The sequence below is a fragment of the Bos javanicus genome, chromosome 1, assembly GCF_032452875.1.
Source record: "Bos javanicus breed banteng chromosome 1, ARS-OSU_banteng_1.0, whole genome shotgun sequence".
Classification (NCBI taxonomy): Eukaryota; Metazoa; Chordata; class Mammalia; order Artiodactyla; family Bovidae; genus Bos; species Bos javanicus.
In genome coordinates, this window is record NC_083868.1 from 144836802 (window position 1) to 144854996 (window position 18195).

Below are 18195 nucleotides of genomic sequence, written 5' to 3' on the forward strand. Positions count from 1 at the left end.
TGAAGCGCTGGGTCTGAGCTGGGCATGTCCTGGATTCTGAACAGGGCCCTGCTGCCTGCCCAGTTGTAACTGTGGACAGGTCACTTAGTTTCTCCAGCTGGCAGACTCCTCTGTAAAGCGATGCTGCTAATGCAGGAGCAGCTACAGCTGAGGGTCCCCGCCCTCCCTGCGCACTGTCCTCATGTGGTCTCCCCAGCAAGCCGGAGGGAACCTTCACCGTCACCGGGGAGCCAGGAGGGTGAGAAGTTCCTGTGGCCCCAGGCCAGGAGGAGGTGGAGCAGGGCTTCAGCCGGGAGGCCCCTGTGCTGTAATCAGGCTGCACTGCACCACTCCCCTCACAGAGGCTTGACTGGCATCCCTTCTGGCCGTGAAACAGCTGGTGTTGCGTCCAGGCTGCCCCTCGTGCGGTCATTGCAGTCTTCTTTACTGAGATTTGGTGATGTTCAAGTGAGCTAAAGCACGGGCAGTGACCGACAGGCGATGGTCAGTGGATAAACCTGTCCTACGCACACCAGCACACCACCTCGTGGCTGCTCCCTCTCCCAACCGCCCAGCAGCAGCGTGTGTCGCGTCCACACTCAAGACTCTCGCCTCCTCTTTGTGTAGGTGAGTCCCACACTTGAGTCTCCAGCCCAGACCTTTCTCTTGCTCTCTGTACTCAGACCCTGGGTCCCCCCGCATCTTCTGGGGGACTACCTCATCTCCAGCTTGGCACATCAGAGTGAACTCCCAATGACCTGCCCCCATCCCCCACAGGCCTCTGAGCTCAGCGGCTCCGTCCTTCTGGGCTCTCAGGCTGAAAGCTAGGCATCCTTTCTCTCTTGCCCCAGACCCGAGCCATGAGGCCGGCCTGCCTGCTGTGCTGCTCCACTCCACTGTGGAGTCTGGCTGTTTCTCACCTCGCCACTGGTGGGCTCCGAGCCGCTGGGGCTGCTGGCACTGGCCTCCTGCCCTGTCTGCCGCCTCAGCCCTGCCCCGCACCCACTCCTCCCCAGAGGACGGCCGGACGAGTGAGTGAGCGAGTGCTGCTTTTCTTATTAAGAGATATTTCTCAGGTGCCATAATGTTAATATTAAATCAAGTACTGTTACAATCTCCCATGTGTTGATTATATATGAGTAACTAATGAATAACTGACTCATTTAGAGGGTTTAGAATTCTAATAGAATAAACTTTTTTTTTCCTTCTTGTAAGAGTAGAAAAATAGTTTTCAAGAGTCTTATTCTAGTTTAATAGTCTAGGAGCATTAAATTTTGGTGTCTTTACTCTAAGACCTGGATAAAAATAAAGTTAATTAGGTACCAGGAATGTCAGATGCTAAATGGTGTCTGACTATTTATGACTTTCTCTTGGAATTCAGTAGTTATTAACTTGCAAAGATGTGACAGCTGAAGTCCAAAATTGATGTATTTTTAAATTAGAAAAAGAGCTTTGAAGTATTTTTTTAGATTATAAACTGTCAATTTAATGGTTCTGGAATCCCTATCTGAAACAGCAAATCATTGCCATTCTGCTGTGAATCTCTTGATTCTCATGAACATGGGAATTCTATTTTTACACTTCTCTTAAATAATCCTAAAGGTGGAAGGAGGAAGTGGGAAGAAAGAAGACTATGATAGATGCAGAGAGAGGTCATTACTTCACCTCTGGGGACTCCGTGTGGAGTGGCTCTGAGATAAATTAAGACGAAGAGAGAAGCGTGGTGCTCCTTGAGGGCGCCGCCTGATCACAGCCACAGGCTCAGCATGGTCAGGGCCCCACTCGCCTTGTCATTCTGGTGGATTCTGCCTCACGCTTACTCTTGAGAATATGGCATTCATTACTTGATGAAGATTCATTGTGCATTGGGTCATGTCATTTGATGAGAAAAGCAAGCTGTCAGTTTATGAAGTGAAGGCTGTATGCTTGTAACTGCCGCTTTGCCTGCCTCTTGATAAGAATGTAGAGTGGGTGTGAAGTGGGCTTGTGCACAAGTTAGCTTGTAGGAAGCTAACTTGCCCTTGTGTCTCATGGACTGTTACGTGCCCTTTAGTTGAAAGGAACCTAAATGGACTCAGTGTCATCACACCAAGTGTCTTGAGAACCAGACTGTGTCCTCTTGCACCCACGGGATCATCGTGAGCAGTGGGTGCCCTAGAGAAGCGGGCTGCACACATGCCCTGCAGAACATGGTAGCACCCACTGGGGTCTGGAGGGATAAGGCAGTGAGAAGGCCTTTTGGGGAGTTTGCATGGGGACAGCTAACAGAAGCAGAAGATATTAAGAGGAAGTGACCAGAATACATAGAAGAACTATACAAAAAAGATCTTAATGACCCAGATAACCATAATGGTGTGATCACGGACCTCGAGCCAGGCATCCTGGAGTGCTATGTCGAGTGGGTCTTAGGAGGCATCACTCCAAACAAAGCTAGTGGGGGTGATGGAATTCCAGCTGAGCTATTTCAGATCCTAAAAGATGATGCTGTGAAAGTGCTGCACTCAATATGCCAGCAGATTTGGAAAATTCAGCAATAGAGCCCCAGGAAGGGAAAAGGTCAGTTTTCATTCCAATTGCGAAGAAAGGGAATGCCAAAGAATGCTCAAACTACTGCACAGTTGCACTCATTTGACATGCTAGCAAGGTAATGCTCAGAATCCTTCAAGTTACAGTTCAATAGTATGTGAGCCAAGAACTTCTAGATGTACAGGCTGGATTTAGAAAAGGCAAAGGAACCAAGATCTAATTGCCAACATGTGTTGGATCATAGAAAAAGCAAGAGAATTCAAAAAAACATCTACTTCTGTTTCATTGACTATGCTAAAGCCTTTGACTATGTGGATCACAACAAACTGTGGAAAATTCTTAAAGAGATATAATACTAGACCACCTTACTTGTCTCCTGAGAAATTTGTGTGCAGGTCAAAAAACAGCAGTTAGAACCAGACGTGGAACAACGGACTGGTTCCACATTGGGAAAAGTGTATGTACGTCAAGGCTGTACATTGTCACCCTGATTATTTAACTTCTATGCAGAGTGAGTGAGTGAAAGTTGCTGAGTTGTGTCCAACTCTTTGCGACCCCATGGACTATAGAGTCCATGGAATTCTCAAGGCCAGAATATTGGAGTGGGTAGCCGTTCCTTCTCCAGGGGATCTTCCGAACCCAGGTCTCCCACATTGCAGGCAGATTCTTTACCAGCTGAGCCACAAGAGTACATCATGTGAAATACCATGCTGGATGAATCACAAGCTGGAATCAAGATTGCCAGGAAAAATAACAACCTCAGATATGCAAATGATATTACTCTAATAGCAGAAAGGGAAGAAGAACTGAATAACTTCTTGATGAGGGTGAAAGAGCTTAAAACTCAACATTCAAAAAAATAAAATCATGACATCCTGTCCCATCACTTCATGCCCAATAGATGGGGGAGAAGTGGATACAGTGACAGATTTTCTTTTCTTGGGCTCCAAAATTGCTACGGACAGTGACTGCAGCTATGAAATTAAAAGACACTTGCTTGTTGAAAGAAAGGCTGTGACAGTCCTAGATAGCATATTAGAAAACAGCAACATCACTTTGCCTACGAAGTTCCATATAGTTGAAATTATGGTTTTTCCAGTAGTCGTGTATGGATGTGAGAGTTGGATCATAAAGAAGGCTGAGCACCAAAGAATTGATGCTTTTGAACTGTGGTGTTGGAGAAGACTCTTGAGAGTCCCTTGGACAGCAAGGAGATCAAAGCTGTCAATCCTAAAAGAAATCAACCCTTCATATTCATTGGGAGGACTGATGCTGAAGCTAAAGCTCCAGTACTTTGGCCACCTGATGCGAAGAGCCGACTCACTGGGAAAAACCCTGATGCTGCAAAGGATTGAAGGCAGGAGGGGATGACACAGGATGAAATGGTTGGATGGCATCACTAACTCAGTGGACATGAATTTGAGCAAACTCCGGGAGGTAGTGAAGGACAGGGAAGCCTGGCGTGCTGCAGTCTGTGGGGTTGCAGAGTCGGACATGACTTTGTTGTGTTAGCAACTGAGTAACAGCATGGGAACAGCGAGGTGGGGCAGAGTCAGCCACACAGGACTGGTCGGTGTGGGTCGTGCTGACAGGCTCCAGGCTGGAGCGGTGACTTCTGCTGGCCTGGTCCCTGCCTGAGGGCCTCGGGGTGAGGCAGAGGGGTCTGGGGAGAGGTTGGATGGTGGTGGGCACTGGGGTTTGCACTGCTCCTGGCTGAGCCCTCTGCTGTCTCTGGGAATTGGCTCATTGGGAGGGGGCAGTCTCTCTTGGGGTCAGCAAGGCCTCTCCCCGTGCCAGAGCATCAACAAAAAGAAAATAATGTGCTGTGTGATGTATGGATGCCACGTGGAAAAATACTGGACAGAGTCCAGAAAATCAGAGTTAGCGTGACCGCCTCCATCAGCCGCATGAACGGCTGGGCCTGGGGCTGGGGACAGTCCCTGGGCTCTGCCCACCAAGCCGGCCCACCGCTTGGGTTTGCGCTCTGATCCCCCGCCCCACCCCAACCCCAGGCCAGGGGTGGATTCTGTTCCCCTCGTGCCCACTGCCTGGAGCCTTGGGGAGGGGGCTGTGCAGGGCAACCCCTTCTGTGGGGCACATTTGGATGGGCACACCCACAAGCCTAAGGTAATAGGAGCTGCTCGACGTGACAAGACATGGCTCAGCTCTGCGTACAGTTGGTGAATCCGGTGTTAATTCGTGTACACCTTTGGAATACTAAATTGTAAAAGGGATGCTGGCATTACTGGGAAGGAAACTTTTTTTTTTTTTTGCAAGACACAGTCAGTCATGTTGTAAAGAAGAGTTTGACACATTGATTGACTTTTCTTTGGCTGAAGGACTGTGCCATTCACGTCCTCCCGGCTGCAGCTGCCTTTTGTTTGGAGGACAGGCCCCCCTAGACGTGGGAGAGCGTCGACACCGCCTGTCTGGATGAGGGGGGCCAAGGGCGTGGGTTGTGCTGGGCCAGCCCGAGTGCGGGGGTCCCATGCCCCGAGATGTGCCTCTGTGTGTGTGTGCGGGTGTATAACTCTGTGTGTGTGTGTGCGCGCGCGTGTGCCTGTGCACCTGGATGCATGGGAAGGGGCGAGTGGCACTGCCTGGCCTGGCTGCCCACATGCAGGTTGGTGGCAGTGTCCCCAGACGGGGTCCTGGCCCCTGTGTGTTCTCCCTGGCCGCGTTACTTTGTGCAGTGTGTTTTGTGAACTGGCCTCCTGGCAGTTCTGCTTCATTACTTGAGGGTTCTGTGTGTTTTGAAGATGCTGGGCTTTTTCAGGTCAGATTCTGTTTGCTGGGGAGAGCATGTCTCTCCTCCCTTTCAGGGTCATGTCCCTGCTTGTGTTTCAGGGCTGAGGGTCCCGGGCCACCCTCCAGCTGGTGGCCCCTCCGTCTGCCTCTGATGAGTGAGCCTGGGGCGGGGGAGGAGCCGCCCTCCCACGTGTCCCCGGGCGGCCGTCGCAGCTGTGCAGCTCCAAGGGTTGGCTGAGCGTCCACCCCAGTAGCTGCAGGGCCAGACTAGGGCCGGGCTGCCCCGGGCTGGCTCGCTCATCACGGGGACACAGGCTATGGGGACCGTCCTCAGCATCAGGGGCCGCCGGTGTAAGAGGAGGCGCAGGAGACGCTCCGAGAGGAAAGGTGAGTCGTCCTCTTTTATTCTGAAATGCAGATCCTGGATGCAAATGCGCTGTGGGAATGTGTTCTGACTTGTGGTGCTGTGAATTCATCTTATTGATGCCAGTGATTCCAGCTCTCCATTTAAAGCCCTCCTCTTTTTCTCTGTTGGCACTTCATAGAATGTCAGTGAGGGGCCAGCTTACAAAGGCAGATTTAAAGAACATGTCTGGAAACATGTCTAGAAATCCCTTTGGCTTCCAGGTTTAAAGTATTGTTTGCAAAGACGTTTATGGAATCTCAGAAGTGTGCGGCTTGGAGTCCTGGGGGATTCTCCCTCTAGAGACGGGTGCTCTGTGATTCCCCTTCTGCTGCCACGCTTTCTCACTGACTTTTCCAACCTTAAAACTGCTCTTCATGCTGTTTGCCACTGTTACGTGTTTGCCTTTTTAAAAACGCGGAGAGTGTTCCATTCACCACTTCAGATGATTTCGGTTTTTAATTCAATTTAATGTGTTAAGATGTTAAAATCATTATTTTTTTCTTAACACCAGATTCAGAAGTTGCCCTTGACTATAAAAATCGCACACTCCTGGCCTTGGGGCAAATCGCTGCTTTAACAGATGTTGAGAGTTTGCTGTTTCCATGTAACGTGCGTGAACTAACAGAAAACATCATCAGTGCAAAGACGCCCCTACTGAGGGAAAAGCCAGGTGTTTTCTGGGGGCCACCTCGTTACCCAGCAGCCGACAGGGCTGGAATGGGTCTTTCAGGAGCACCGCATCTTTGGGGTCTTCTGCAGCAGGAGACAGTGACCTCTCCAGGAAATAGAATGAGCCTGTTTTTAGTGCATGTCCCGAGAGGAGGAAGAGGAAACCCACCTTGATACTGGCAGTCTTTCGATACCACAGACAATCACACTAGTGGGAGCAGTAGGGCTGGTTCACAGTGTGAGACCTCCGGGGGTGCCGTGCCCACGTGCTTGTCCAGGATCCGAGGGCACGCGGGTGCTGCCTCAGTGTGCCCCTGCTGCTCCCACCCCGCATCTGGGTGACAGTATCAGTCAGGCGTGGGAGAGCAAGATGGCAGGAGACAAGCAGCAGGGAACTGAGACAAAGGCAGGAGCCCAAACTGCAAGAATTCTCATCCAAAGACCCTAAATTTAGACTTGCCACCTTTTCCCCCATGGTCCTTCATCACTAGACATTTAAATTGGAGAAAGTTTTGAGAAGCGTAAGAACAGTTGTGTCATCATTTGGAACTTGCTGTGACTCACGTGGTTTGTGTTAGCCCCACCGTACACAAATTCTGAATGTCTTCACGCGTGCTGGAATCTTTTTCTGCAGTAGGAAAGCTGTTGGCATTTTCAGACCAGCATCTTGGGAGGCTGAGCGTGATGAGATGTAGCAGTGCTCACTGCACATCGCCATGTGTGCACGCTCATGGTGGACACTGTGTGTGCACGCTCATGGTGGACACTGTACGTGCACGCTCATGGTGGTTGCTGTGCGTGCACGCTCATTGTGGACACCGCTGATGAGTGGGGCACACGTGAATGCCTGCTCCTGTTTACCACACACCCTATGTTTGAAACTAATAAGAATGCCTTTCGAATTTATGAGTGTTATTAGGACTGGCCATCCCATTTATGGGATGAATTTTACAGAATTTGAAATGTAGTCTTTACTATTGTGTAATTTTAAAGTGCTCCCAGTCACATGTAAAGCCTGGTGTGACGTGTGGCTTTTCGAATGTCATTAGTTGTCAGTATAGCATAGCAGCAGGTGACTTGCTCTCAGTAGTGATGGAGTCTCAGTGGTTTTTCACCAATCCTGAATTATCCCTGTGGTCACCCCCTCCACAAGGCAGATGTTAGCTGTGGCTGTGGATGAGACTCTGGGGATTAACTCAGTCGTCAGGAAATGAATGGCAGTTAGAAGAGAGTGATGTGCAGTTTAATTACCAACCACCAACCAGGACCTGTGAGGCAGACGCTGCTGCCCTGGTGGGCACTGTGCCCAAGGCCCAAGGTGGGCTGGAGCCCAGGTCACACCCGGGGACAGTGGAGCACACCCCAGCCTCCCCAGGGCCCCGAGGAGTGCCGCCAGCTCCACTGTGACCTCCTCCACTCCTGGCCTGCTGCTGAGAACAGGTGGGGGAACCCCATGTGAACAGGCTCCTGTGTTTTGGGGTTACGGGCTTCCCTAGTGAGTGCTGGGTCCTGAGTGTTACAGCACCCTTATCTGTGTGCTCTGTGATGGTCACTGTCCTGTGCTCAGGCCATCTGGGCACCCCTGTCTTTCCAGAATGGAGAAGTGGATGGGCATGGGGCCTGTTGTAGAAATGGAAGCCCAGACCCACAGCAGTGAGCCTCCTCTGAGCACCACCAGTGGACAGGGCAGCAGAGACTGGGCCAACTTCCCCTCATAGATGGAGGAGATACAGACAGTGCCTGAGGCTTCGGGCTCCTTCCCTGCTTCCACCTTGCTGAGAGAACACCTCCTTGTGAGGGGTGGAGCACTGTGCCAGCTGGAGGCATAGGGAGGAAGAGCATTTATCCACCCACCCATCCATCCATCCTTCCATCCATCCATTTGTTCATCCACTCATTGATCTAGTCCATCCACTCATCCTACCACCCACCCTCCCACCCACCCATCTATCCTTCCATCCATCCATTCATTCACCCGCCCATCCACTCATTCATCCAGTCCACTCACTCATCCCCCCACCCACCCACCCACCCAGGCATCCTTTCACGCAACAAGTAGCTATTGGCGCCCTCAAGTGCCAGCACCAGGATTGGGGCCTGTGTGTGCAGGCATGGGTGATAGGATGGTAGGCCTGGACACCGCTCTGCAGCGGGCCACCTGAAGTGCCCTTTGGTGGGTGAAGAGAGAGGAGTTCCATGTCTGCCTCAGAAGGGAAGGATCTGAGCCCGTCTCTGGCAAGAGTAGGTGACGCCATGTCTGCCAGGAGAGGATACAGGGAGGGGAAGTTGCTGACCGCTGATGAGCAGCAGTAGTAGACAGAGGGCCCGAGGCTCCCAGAATTGACCGTGACATATGTGTGGGTGCATGTTACTGTACTTGTACTACTGGGCTTCCCAGCATGAGTGGGGACCAGGCTCCCTGGGGAGGAGCTCCTCCAGTGGGGGACCTTTGGGGTGGACAGAGCCACCCTCACCTGATAGTTGAAATTCTAAAACAAACGTGGGGTTAGGTCTGTGGACTGTACTGCTACTACTGCTGCTAAGTGGCTTCAGTCGTGTCCAATTCTGTGTGACCTCATAGACGGCAGCCCACCAGGCTCCCCCACCCCTGGGATTATCCAGGCAAGAACACTGGAGTGGGTTGCCATTTCCTCCTCCAATGCATGAAAGTGAAAAGTGAAAGTGAAGTTGCTCAGTCATGTCCGACTCTTAGCGACCCCATGGACTGCAGCCACCAGGCTCCTCCATCCATGGGATTTTCCAGGCAAGAGTACTGGAGTGGGATGCCATTGCCTTCTCCAGTGGACGGTATTGGGTTGGCCCAAAAGTTCATTCGGCCCGATTCCCTGGGCACTCCCAGTCCCTTTGTTGGATCCCCAGGCTGGGAAGCCTGATGTGGGGCTCAGAACCTTCACAACAGCAGGAGAACTTCTTCGGTATTATTGTTCTGTAGCTTGTGGGTCACCCACCCGATGGGTATGGGGTTTGATTTTACTGTGGTTGTACACCTCTTCTTTGTCTTTGGCTGTAGTATCTTTTTTTGGTGGGTTCCGGTGTCCTTCCGTCGATGGTGGTTTAACAGCTAGTTGTGATTTTGGTGCTCTTGCAGGAAGAGATGAGCACATGTCCTTCTATTCCACCATCTTTGTTCAGATCTGTCTTGATTCCTATAGCTGTATACACAGTGAGTCTTGAAGTCACAGACTGTCAGGGCCCCTCTGTTCTTCTCCTTCATATTATGTTGGCTGCTCTGGGTGTTCACCTCTCCATATGAACATGGGAACAAGTCAGTTGGTTTCCACAGAATACCTTGCTGGGATTTTATTGGGATTTTGTTGAATCTATAAGTGAAGTTGAGAAGAGCCGATACCGACATTGTTGAGTCTTTCTGGATTATATCTCCACTAATTTAGTTCTTTGGTTTTGTTCATCAGAGTTTTGTACTTTTCCTCATATGGATCTTTTACATATTTTGTTAAATTTATTTCATTGGGGGGAGTGATACTAATGTAAGCAGTATTGTTTTTTATGTCAAATTCTAGTTCATTGCTCGCATGTAGGAAAGCAGTTGTCTTTGTGTGTTAACTGCGCATTCTGCAAGCTTGATACAACTGCCTCCAAGAGTCTTCCTGTTGGTTGCTGTGCGTGTTTTAATTATTCTCTGTTGCGTTTCACTTTCATTTTCGGAAAGTAGTGCTTGAGCCTTGTTTGTTGTATACAGTCTGCCTAACCGTGTCCAGTGCGTACCGAGTCTCTAAAGGGAAACTGAACTGAGCATCTAGTATGTGGGTGGTTTCCTAGAAAGGAAAATATTTCATTGTAAAGTATTATAAGTTGATTGTTTTGAATATTTTAGTGATACTACTTTGTTTAGAAAGCCAAATATTGGAAGCAAAATACAAGTCATGAATGCATTTTCTAAACATGCATGATTAAGTTGTTGAATTTGAGATTATTTAAACTTCAATCACCTTTGTTAAATAAATAATTGAATCAGCCTTCAATTTTTTTCCCATAGCTGCAAAATTAGTCTATGCTGTGCTTAGTCGTGTCCTACTCTTTGTGACCCCATGGACTGTAGCCCGCCAAGGGTCCTCTGTCCTTGGGATTCTCCAAGGCAAGAATACTGGAGTGGGTTGCCATGCCCTCTTCCAGGGGATCTTCCCAATCCAGGGATTGAACCCAGGTCTCCCACATTGCAGGCAGATTCTTTACCATCTGAGCCACCAGGGAAGCCCCCTTAACAAGTTGATTGATTTATAGTAAAAAGAATTAACATGAAGAATCTTCATTTTAACAATTCTCTGTTTAAAATTTTGTAGTGTATGGCTCCTAACTGAAACCCATAACAGTCATTAAGAATATGTAAAACCTTTTCAAAACCATCCTTTTCAGAGCATAAGGTAGATTAAAATGAGTAATAATTACTAGTAAGTTTTGTCAAGTTTACTGTCTCTCTTAACATTTTTAAAATTTTTAGTGAATTCCTCAAGATAGCTTTTTTTTTTTTTTACCAGCACAACAGAGAATTCATGTTCTGATGCATCTTGAATGTGAGTAAGTCCTGTTCTTCGTATTTTATTCCAGAAACCCTTCTTTTCACCAAGGGAGGGGAGGCATGTGTGCAGGTTGGTGTTTCCACAGTGAGAGATAAGATGCAGAGAGAAATGCTATAGTTTACGTATTTATTTACACTTTATCTTACATCAGAAACACCTACAAGTGTGTAAGGAATCACACAACAGATGACCATCTACCCACCAGCCACTTAGAAAGTAAAGCTTTGCCATTGGGTGGCGTTATGGGAAGTCAGACGCAAACCCACAGGGAGCTGACGCCGACACTGACCGAGGGCCCTGGCGGCTCCAGCCTCCTCTTCCTCCAGGGGTCACCCAGGGTCTGGCCCCACTTGTTATCAAGGGCACTGGTCAGTGCTGGGGAAGCCCTTCTGTCCTGAGTCTGTCTCTCTGCTCTGCATCCATGAGCCGTGAGCACATTCTGGGGCTCCATCCTTTCCAGTCCGGGAGGACCAGCCCCACCTCGTTGCTCCTCAGTTCAGAGTTTCCCTAATTATTCAAATCTGATTATTTCTCCACATAAACTTTAGCATCAGTGTGTCCAGTTCTACTGTAAAAAAGGAGAATTGAGATTATAACTGGAGCCAAGTTAAATTGAAATCCCAGGTCTTTTGATGCCGAGGTTAATCGTCTTTCCTACCTCACTGCCTACTTCTTAACGCTTTAGGGGAATCCTGCAAAATGAAGAAATTATTCGAATGTTGCTATCAAACAGAGCTTTTCTTTCACTGGCAGTTGCTGGAATTTTGTTCATATGGGATTTTTGATGGGGTTTTCATTCCTCGGTGTTTGTGGTCCAGGCCCTATAAGGTGCTTTTCAGAATGAAAGAAAAATGGTTATGTAAAATGCTCTGAAGTGCTTGTATTTGCTATTTTGCTTTGTTTTATAACCTTCAGTATGAAAGCTGGCACTTGTGCAAGCTGGAAGTGCCAGCTTCTGCCCTGCAAGAGGTCTCCGGCTTCCATTCTGTTACACACGTACTCAGCGGCACGGTGCACAGCCTGACTATTTTCTACTGTGAGACATTTTCCCTGTCCTTTTTTAGGACTTGGGTATGAAAGAGCAGGAAAACAAGGCACGTCCTATAGACCGAGTGAACTCTGGGGCCACAGGACTCCTGTGGCTCAGACTGCCCGTCGTGGTCACTGCCGGCGTGTGTTCCCCTCGTCCTAGACCCCAGCGAAGCCAGCCTCTCAGCACACCAGTCACTGATGAGTTACATATGAATATGCTGTGTACCTTCTGCCTACTTTTAAATCGACATTTTTATTTTGAGAGAACCCACATTCACAAGCAGCTGTGAATACAGGGGAATTGTGTTCCCTTTACACGGTATGTAGTCTCAGTGGGAGGCAGACCCCAGGGAGAGGTCCAGAGCATCTGTTGTCACCAGGACCCCCACCCCCTTGTGCTTTGTAGCCACGCCCACATCCTCCCTGACCCCCACAGCCACTGCTCTGCTCCCTATTTCTATGGTTTTCTCATTTTAGGAACCCTTGAAAGTTGACCCTTGAACTGCGCAGGGTTGAGTGTTGACCAGAGCTGCCGTCAAAAACCCACGTAATGGGTCGTCGGCCTTCTGTGTCCTTGGCCTTGGCTTCAGCTGGCCTTGGGATGTGCAGTGGGCAGTATGCGTTTAGTGAGAGGAATCTGTGTCTGAGTGACCCACGCAGTTCAAGCCTGCCTTGCCTGAGGCTCCCAGTGTGTAAATAGGTGTAACATATGACCTTTGGGTTGGCCTTCCCACTCAGCTGAGTCCTCTGGAGACTCGTCCAGGTTGTGGTGTGTTGACGGTTTGTTCCTTCTTATTGCCTGTGGCGCTCCTGGTGTGGACGGCCGACAGTGTGTCCAGCCGGGCCCCTGCAGAAGGGCATCTGGGTTGTCTCTGGGTCGGGGCTGTTATGAAAAAAGTTGCTGTAAACATTCGCCCACACTGTTTGTTTTAATGTGAATGTAAGTCTTCATTTCTCTGGGATCGACGTCTGTGTTTAGTTTTAAGAACCCACCAGACTGGTTCCCAGGTGGCTGTGTGGTGATCCAGTTCGCCTTGAGCCCGCTGGCCTTGGGGTCGTCAGCCCTCTGCTTCAGCCATTCTCGTAGGTGTGTGGAGGATGCATGTGGCTCTCAGTCCCTTTCACTTGTGGCTGATGCCGATGGACGTCATTTCCTGTGTGTGTCTGTCTGCGTGCACTCTTTGGTGAAATGTCTCTTCCTCATGTGAGTGTGTGTTCTGTTCTTGAGAGTTGCATGCGTGGTTTTCACATATCTGCTCACAGTCCATAGCTGGTCTTTTCCTCTTCTTAACAGGGTTGTTAGCAGAGCAAAAGCCATAAATTTTGATGGATTCCAGTTTATCATTTTCTTCTTTTATGGATTTGATGGCTAGTCTGCAAACTCTTCGCCCAGTCCTGGTTTTGGGGTATGATTTTTGTGAAAATTTTCTAGTTTTATGCTTTGTATTAAGCCTGTGGTTCATTCCGAGGACCTGTGTGGGGTGTGAGCTAAGATGGCTGGTTGACCCAGCGCTGTCTGTGGGCAAGGCCGTCTTCCCCTCACCGCGTGGCTTGTCTGCCTTTGTCAACAGTGAGCAGGTTTGCTGTGCGGGCTGGTCTCCAAGTCCCCTGTCCTGTTCTGTGTGGTCTGCCTGTCTCTCTTGGTGATGCGGGCTGTATAGGCTGTGTTGAGATTGGTTACTGATCCCTCCCACTTCTGTTTTGATTGCTGCTTGAAAGCCCTTCTCAGATAATGCTGACGTCCTGGGGTAGGCATCTCTTGCCTTCGTTCATTCAGTTTGAGGTTCTCAGTCTGGTGAATGACTTCAAGTGCAACCTGGACATATTATGTTCCCTGATCCGAATCCTGCTTGAATCTCTGTTTCAGCTGCTTTCTCTTGTGGCCTCTGTAACAGAGGTGAGATCTGCCTCATTGCTGCCAGTGGGAGTGCACGTCTGGGCTTCCTGGCCTCCACTGGCACTGCTGGGTGGGGCCTCCTGCGTCACCCCAGCAAGGAAGGGGCAAGCACCTGGGTGCCACGGGGTGGGGGCAGCCCAGGCTCCCACCCCTTCTCCCTGACTGCATCGCAGGCAGGGTGGGAGGGGTCGTCACAGCCCAGAGGGCATGGGACTCAAGGCTCCCCCACCCCGTATTCCTGCTGGATGGGAGGCTGGGGTCTGGCTGGAATGGGCAGTTCAGTCTGTCAGTCTCCTGTCCTGCTGGGAGGGCCTCTCCTGGGCCCTTGGCCAGAGAGACAGTTTTGCTGGGAGTTTGGGTCTGCCCAGTGGGGCTTCCAGATTGCTGGTGTCTTCAGCTCCAAGTCTGGGGTGGCGATGCAAGCAGAAGACTAGGGGACTTGCAGCCACACCATCCTCGGGTCCCAGCTGTCTGCCATCTTCTCCCCCACCCCTTGCCCAAGCCTTCTTGTGTGCTGTGCTGCGCCGTCTGGGGTTTCCAGTCGGGCTGAAGGGGAGGGGACGGACGTGCCCTCTGACCTCCCACCACATGAGCCCCTCTGCCCGCTTCGAGTCCAGCTCTCAGCCAGAGAGAGCAGGGTGCTTGGACGGCTTGTGTGGTTGCTTCCAAGACTGGTCTTCGAGTCTCTCAGCAGTAAGTCCTTTCTCACTCAGCCTCTGTGCTTCCCAAAGGCCCCTCCCCTCCAGGCTCAGCACAGCCACCGCACGAGGCTCCTCAGAGCACCCATGCCTCACCCGGGGTACTCACGTCCACGCTAGATCTCAAGGGCATTACTTTTAACAGCCTCCATAGTGGGAAGGTTACACACCAACACAGAACCGCAGCCTGAGCCCTCACCCTGGCAGCACCAGCACTGCCAGCTCCCCAGTTTCATCTGTATCTACTTGCCCCACTGCACTGGGTCATCTTTTATAATAAATCCCAGGTGCCATTTCATCTGTAAGATTTCAGTATATATCGCAAAAGATAAAAACACTATTTCCACACCTAAAATGATCAAAAGTAATTCCTTAATATAGTCAGCTATCCAGACAATATTTTTATTTAATTTTCTCAGTTGCAGAGTCCGTCTGATTCATTTTAGGTTCTTATAGTATCCAGTACTGTGCTTTTCCTATAGTACATTTTCAGAAACATATATGTTGAAGTAATTCATGAATATAAAATATTAATACTTTAAAGACTATCTGAAACACTTTGTTGAATAAAGGAGTCTAAATAGAAACTCAGAGGGGCTTCTGGTGACCCAGCGGTTAACACTCTGCTTCCACTGCAGGGGCCCAGGTTCGACCCCTGCTTGGGGAACTATGATTCCACATGCTGCATGGCACAGCCAAGAAACAGAAACCCATTTAACTTTTAACTCATTTAACTGTATTTGCCAGATACACAGTAAGGGTTAGTGTTATTAACAAATGATTGTCATGGAAACTATTTTATATATGTGTTATATGAGAGAGATGTATAAGATACAAGCATGATTGAGCTCATTTTCGTCACCATTTTCTTAAAAGCAGTAAATTTGCCTTTTACTGATTTACAATTTAATTTGTATACAAAGCAACATGTTACTACAAAATTTGCCAATCTCTTTTTTCCTCAATGGCAATTTGATGGGATTCTTTATTATGGGTTTAGAAAAGGCAAAGGAATCAGGGATCCAATTGCCAACGTCAGTTGGATCATAGAGAAAGCAGGGAAATTCCAGAAAATTATCTGCTTCTGCTTCATTGCTAAAGCCTTTGACTGTGTGGATCACAAGAAACTATGGAAAATTCTTCAAGAGTGGGATACCAGAACACCTTACCTGTCTCCTGAGAAACCTGTATGCAGGACAAGAAGCAACAGTTATAACCGGACGTGGAACAACTAACTGGTTCAAAATTGGGAAAGAAATACATCAAGGCTATATATTGTCATCCTGCTTTTTTAACTTATATGCAGAGTACATCATGAAAAATGCTGGACTGGATGAAGCACAAGCTGGAATTAAGACTGTTGGGAGAAATATCAGCACCCTCAGATATGCAGATGATACCACTCTAGAATGTGAAGGAGAGCTAAAGAGCCTCTTGATGAGGGTGAAAGAGAAGAATGAAAAAGCTATTTTGAAATGCAACATTCAAAAAACAAAGATCATGGCATCCGATCCCATCACTTCATTGGAAATAGAAAGGGAAAAAGTAGAAACAGTGACAGATTTTATTTTCTTGGGCTCCAAGATTTGGACAGTGATTGTAACCATGAAATTTAAGATACTTGCTCCCTGGAAGAAAAGCTATGTCACATGTAGACAGCATATTAAAAACCAGAGATATCAGTTTGCCACCACAGTCAAAGCTATGGTTTTTCCAGTAGTTATGTACGATGTGAGACTTGGACCATAAAGAAGGCTGAGTGCCGAAGAATTGATGCTTTCAAATTGTGGTGCTGGAGAAGACTCTTGAGAGTCCCTTCAACAGCAAGGAGATCAAACCAGTCAATCCTAAAGGAAATCAACCCTGAATACTCGTTGAAAGGGCTGATGCTGAAGTTCCAATACTTTGGCCACCTGATGGGAAGAGCCAACTCATTGGAAAAGACCGTGATGCTGGAAAAGATTGAGGGCAGGAGGAGAAGTGGGTGGCAGAGGATGAGATGGTTGGATGGCATCACCGACTTAATAGACATGAATTTGAGAAACTTCATGAGATAGTGGAGGACAGAGAAGCCTGGCATGCTGCAGTCCATCGGGTCCACAAAGAATCGGACCAAGCAGAGGGCACAACTTAGCAACCAAACAGCAGCAAACACATTAGTATGATCCTGCAAAGTACAGCCAAAATATTTAGGAAGAGGAAACTCTTGAATTTGTTAAAAATTATATAATTGGAATAATTGTTCTTTGAGGATTTCTTGTGGTTTCTCCTGCCAACAAAATAATAAATTATACATAGTTAAGAAATTAGGTCAGATTTGAGGAATTGCTTGCTTTTTAATGTCATCCATGCGATGCTGCTCAAGATGAGAGGGGACTGGTGGGGTGAATGCTGAGGCATGTTTGTTCTTGCTCCACAGCTTTATCTTATGACCCAAAAACTGAAGTCTCCCCAGAGCAGAGATCACGTGGCAGCGGGGCCTGAAGTCTGTCTGGGGTCTGTCTTGATGAGTCTGGGATGCATAGGTCCTCACCCTGCCCTGGCTTGGAGCTCTCCATGGTCCTGACCCCAGAATCCAGGCTGCCCTTTGCAACGTGGCCTGAAATTTGCCCCACCCCCACCCCAGCTGCAGAGTCCTGGCCGGGACCCTGGGGTTCCTGGTATGTGCTCAGGATGTGGGAGCATCAGAATGCTGTCCAGAGGGCAGACCTAACCATCCTGTTTTGCCATTTTCCCACAGGGGAGACTTACATTACTTGTACACTCAGTGTGGTCTTCTTGATGTCTTTCAGACAGAAACAGCCTCCGGCAGTCAAGAAACCCTCAGAAGTATTTTGCCATGGATATAGAAGATGAAGAAAACATGAGTAAGATCCAGGCCTATCCTGTAGTGTCAAGTGGCTCATTTTTCTATTAAAATCTTAGTGTTGTAAATTTATGCAATGGGACCGATTTGGGGAGGGTTATTTTTTTCCTTCGATACAGCCTGTTCACAGTGGCATGTGTTTAATTTTCATATATTCTCTACAGTAGGTCTCGGAGTCTGCTGTGGGCGTTTTCCTTATAGCGGTTTGTCTGAATTTTTATTCTTGTTTTCGCCCTGGGGCCCCACCGCACATGGCTGAAAGGAGGGGCCCAGCCTCCAGGCACACACGCCATAAAGCCGCATGCTTCGTGTCCCTATGTGCTTCTCGTAACAATGGCCATGATTTCCATCTGTGTAAATCTAAGGTGGCCTTTGAGATTGGCCGTGTAGGTGCCTAGAACCTTCAGGTGCAGTGGGCTGTCCTGCACTTTGAGGGAAGGGCTCACACGAGTCTCTTGGTCTTGTTTGATGAGCCTCAGGGCTGGAGTTGGCTGAAGCCCCTCCTCACTGCCCTCCCTGGCTTTGGCTCCACCCTTGACCCTGTTCCCTATAAAGAGTCAGTAGACACACTTCTCTGTTCTGTTTGTTGCTGATCCCAGGTAGCAGAGCAGTTAGATAAGGTTACAGGTTCCCACAGAGGCTGGGCGTGTTCTGTAGGGAGGTCACAGCAGAGACCTGAGAGTTCTGGTGTGTGTGATATGTGCCCTTCCTGTTACCTGTGTGTGTTGAGGTGTCCCTGGAAGAACCCATGGGTGTAAGGGATGAACGGTCACTCGGGATGAGGACACACTTCAGCCTAGCATCCTGCGGCCTCA

General features: G+C 48.9%; 1 protein-coding gene across 6 annotated transcripts in view; it reads left to right on the forward strand.

The window, feature by feature from the left end:
- Positions 1 to 18195, forward strand: part of ADARB1 (adenosine deaminase RNA specific B1) — a 116780-nt gene that overhangs the window by 57141 nt on the left and 41444 nt on the right. For 3 of the 6 annotated variants that reach the window (XR_009737558.1, XM_061423483.1, XM_061423488.1), the window contains exons 3-5: positions 10846 to 10881; positions 17307 to 17381; positions 17545 to 17583. Coding sequence is in view for 5 of the 6 variants with exons in the window: in XM_061423483.1 (XP_061279467.1) it covers positions 10869 to 10881; positions 17307 to 17381; positions 17545 to 17583 (127 nt within the window). In the remaining variant the exon portion in view is untranslated. The remainder of the gene's footprint in view (positions 1 to 10845; positions 10882 to 17306; positions 17382 to 17544; positions 17584 to 18195) is intronic. The other 3 variants (XM_061423520.1, XM_061423496.1, XM_061423506.1) reach the window with 2 other exon arrangements.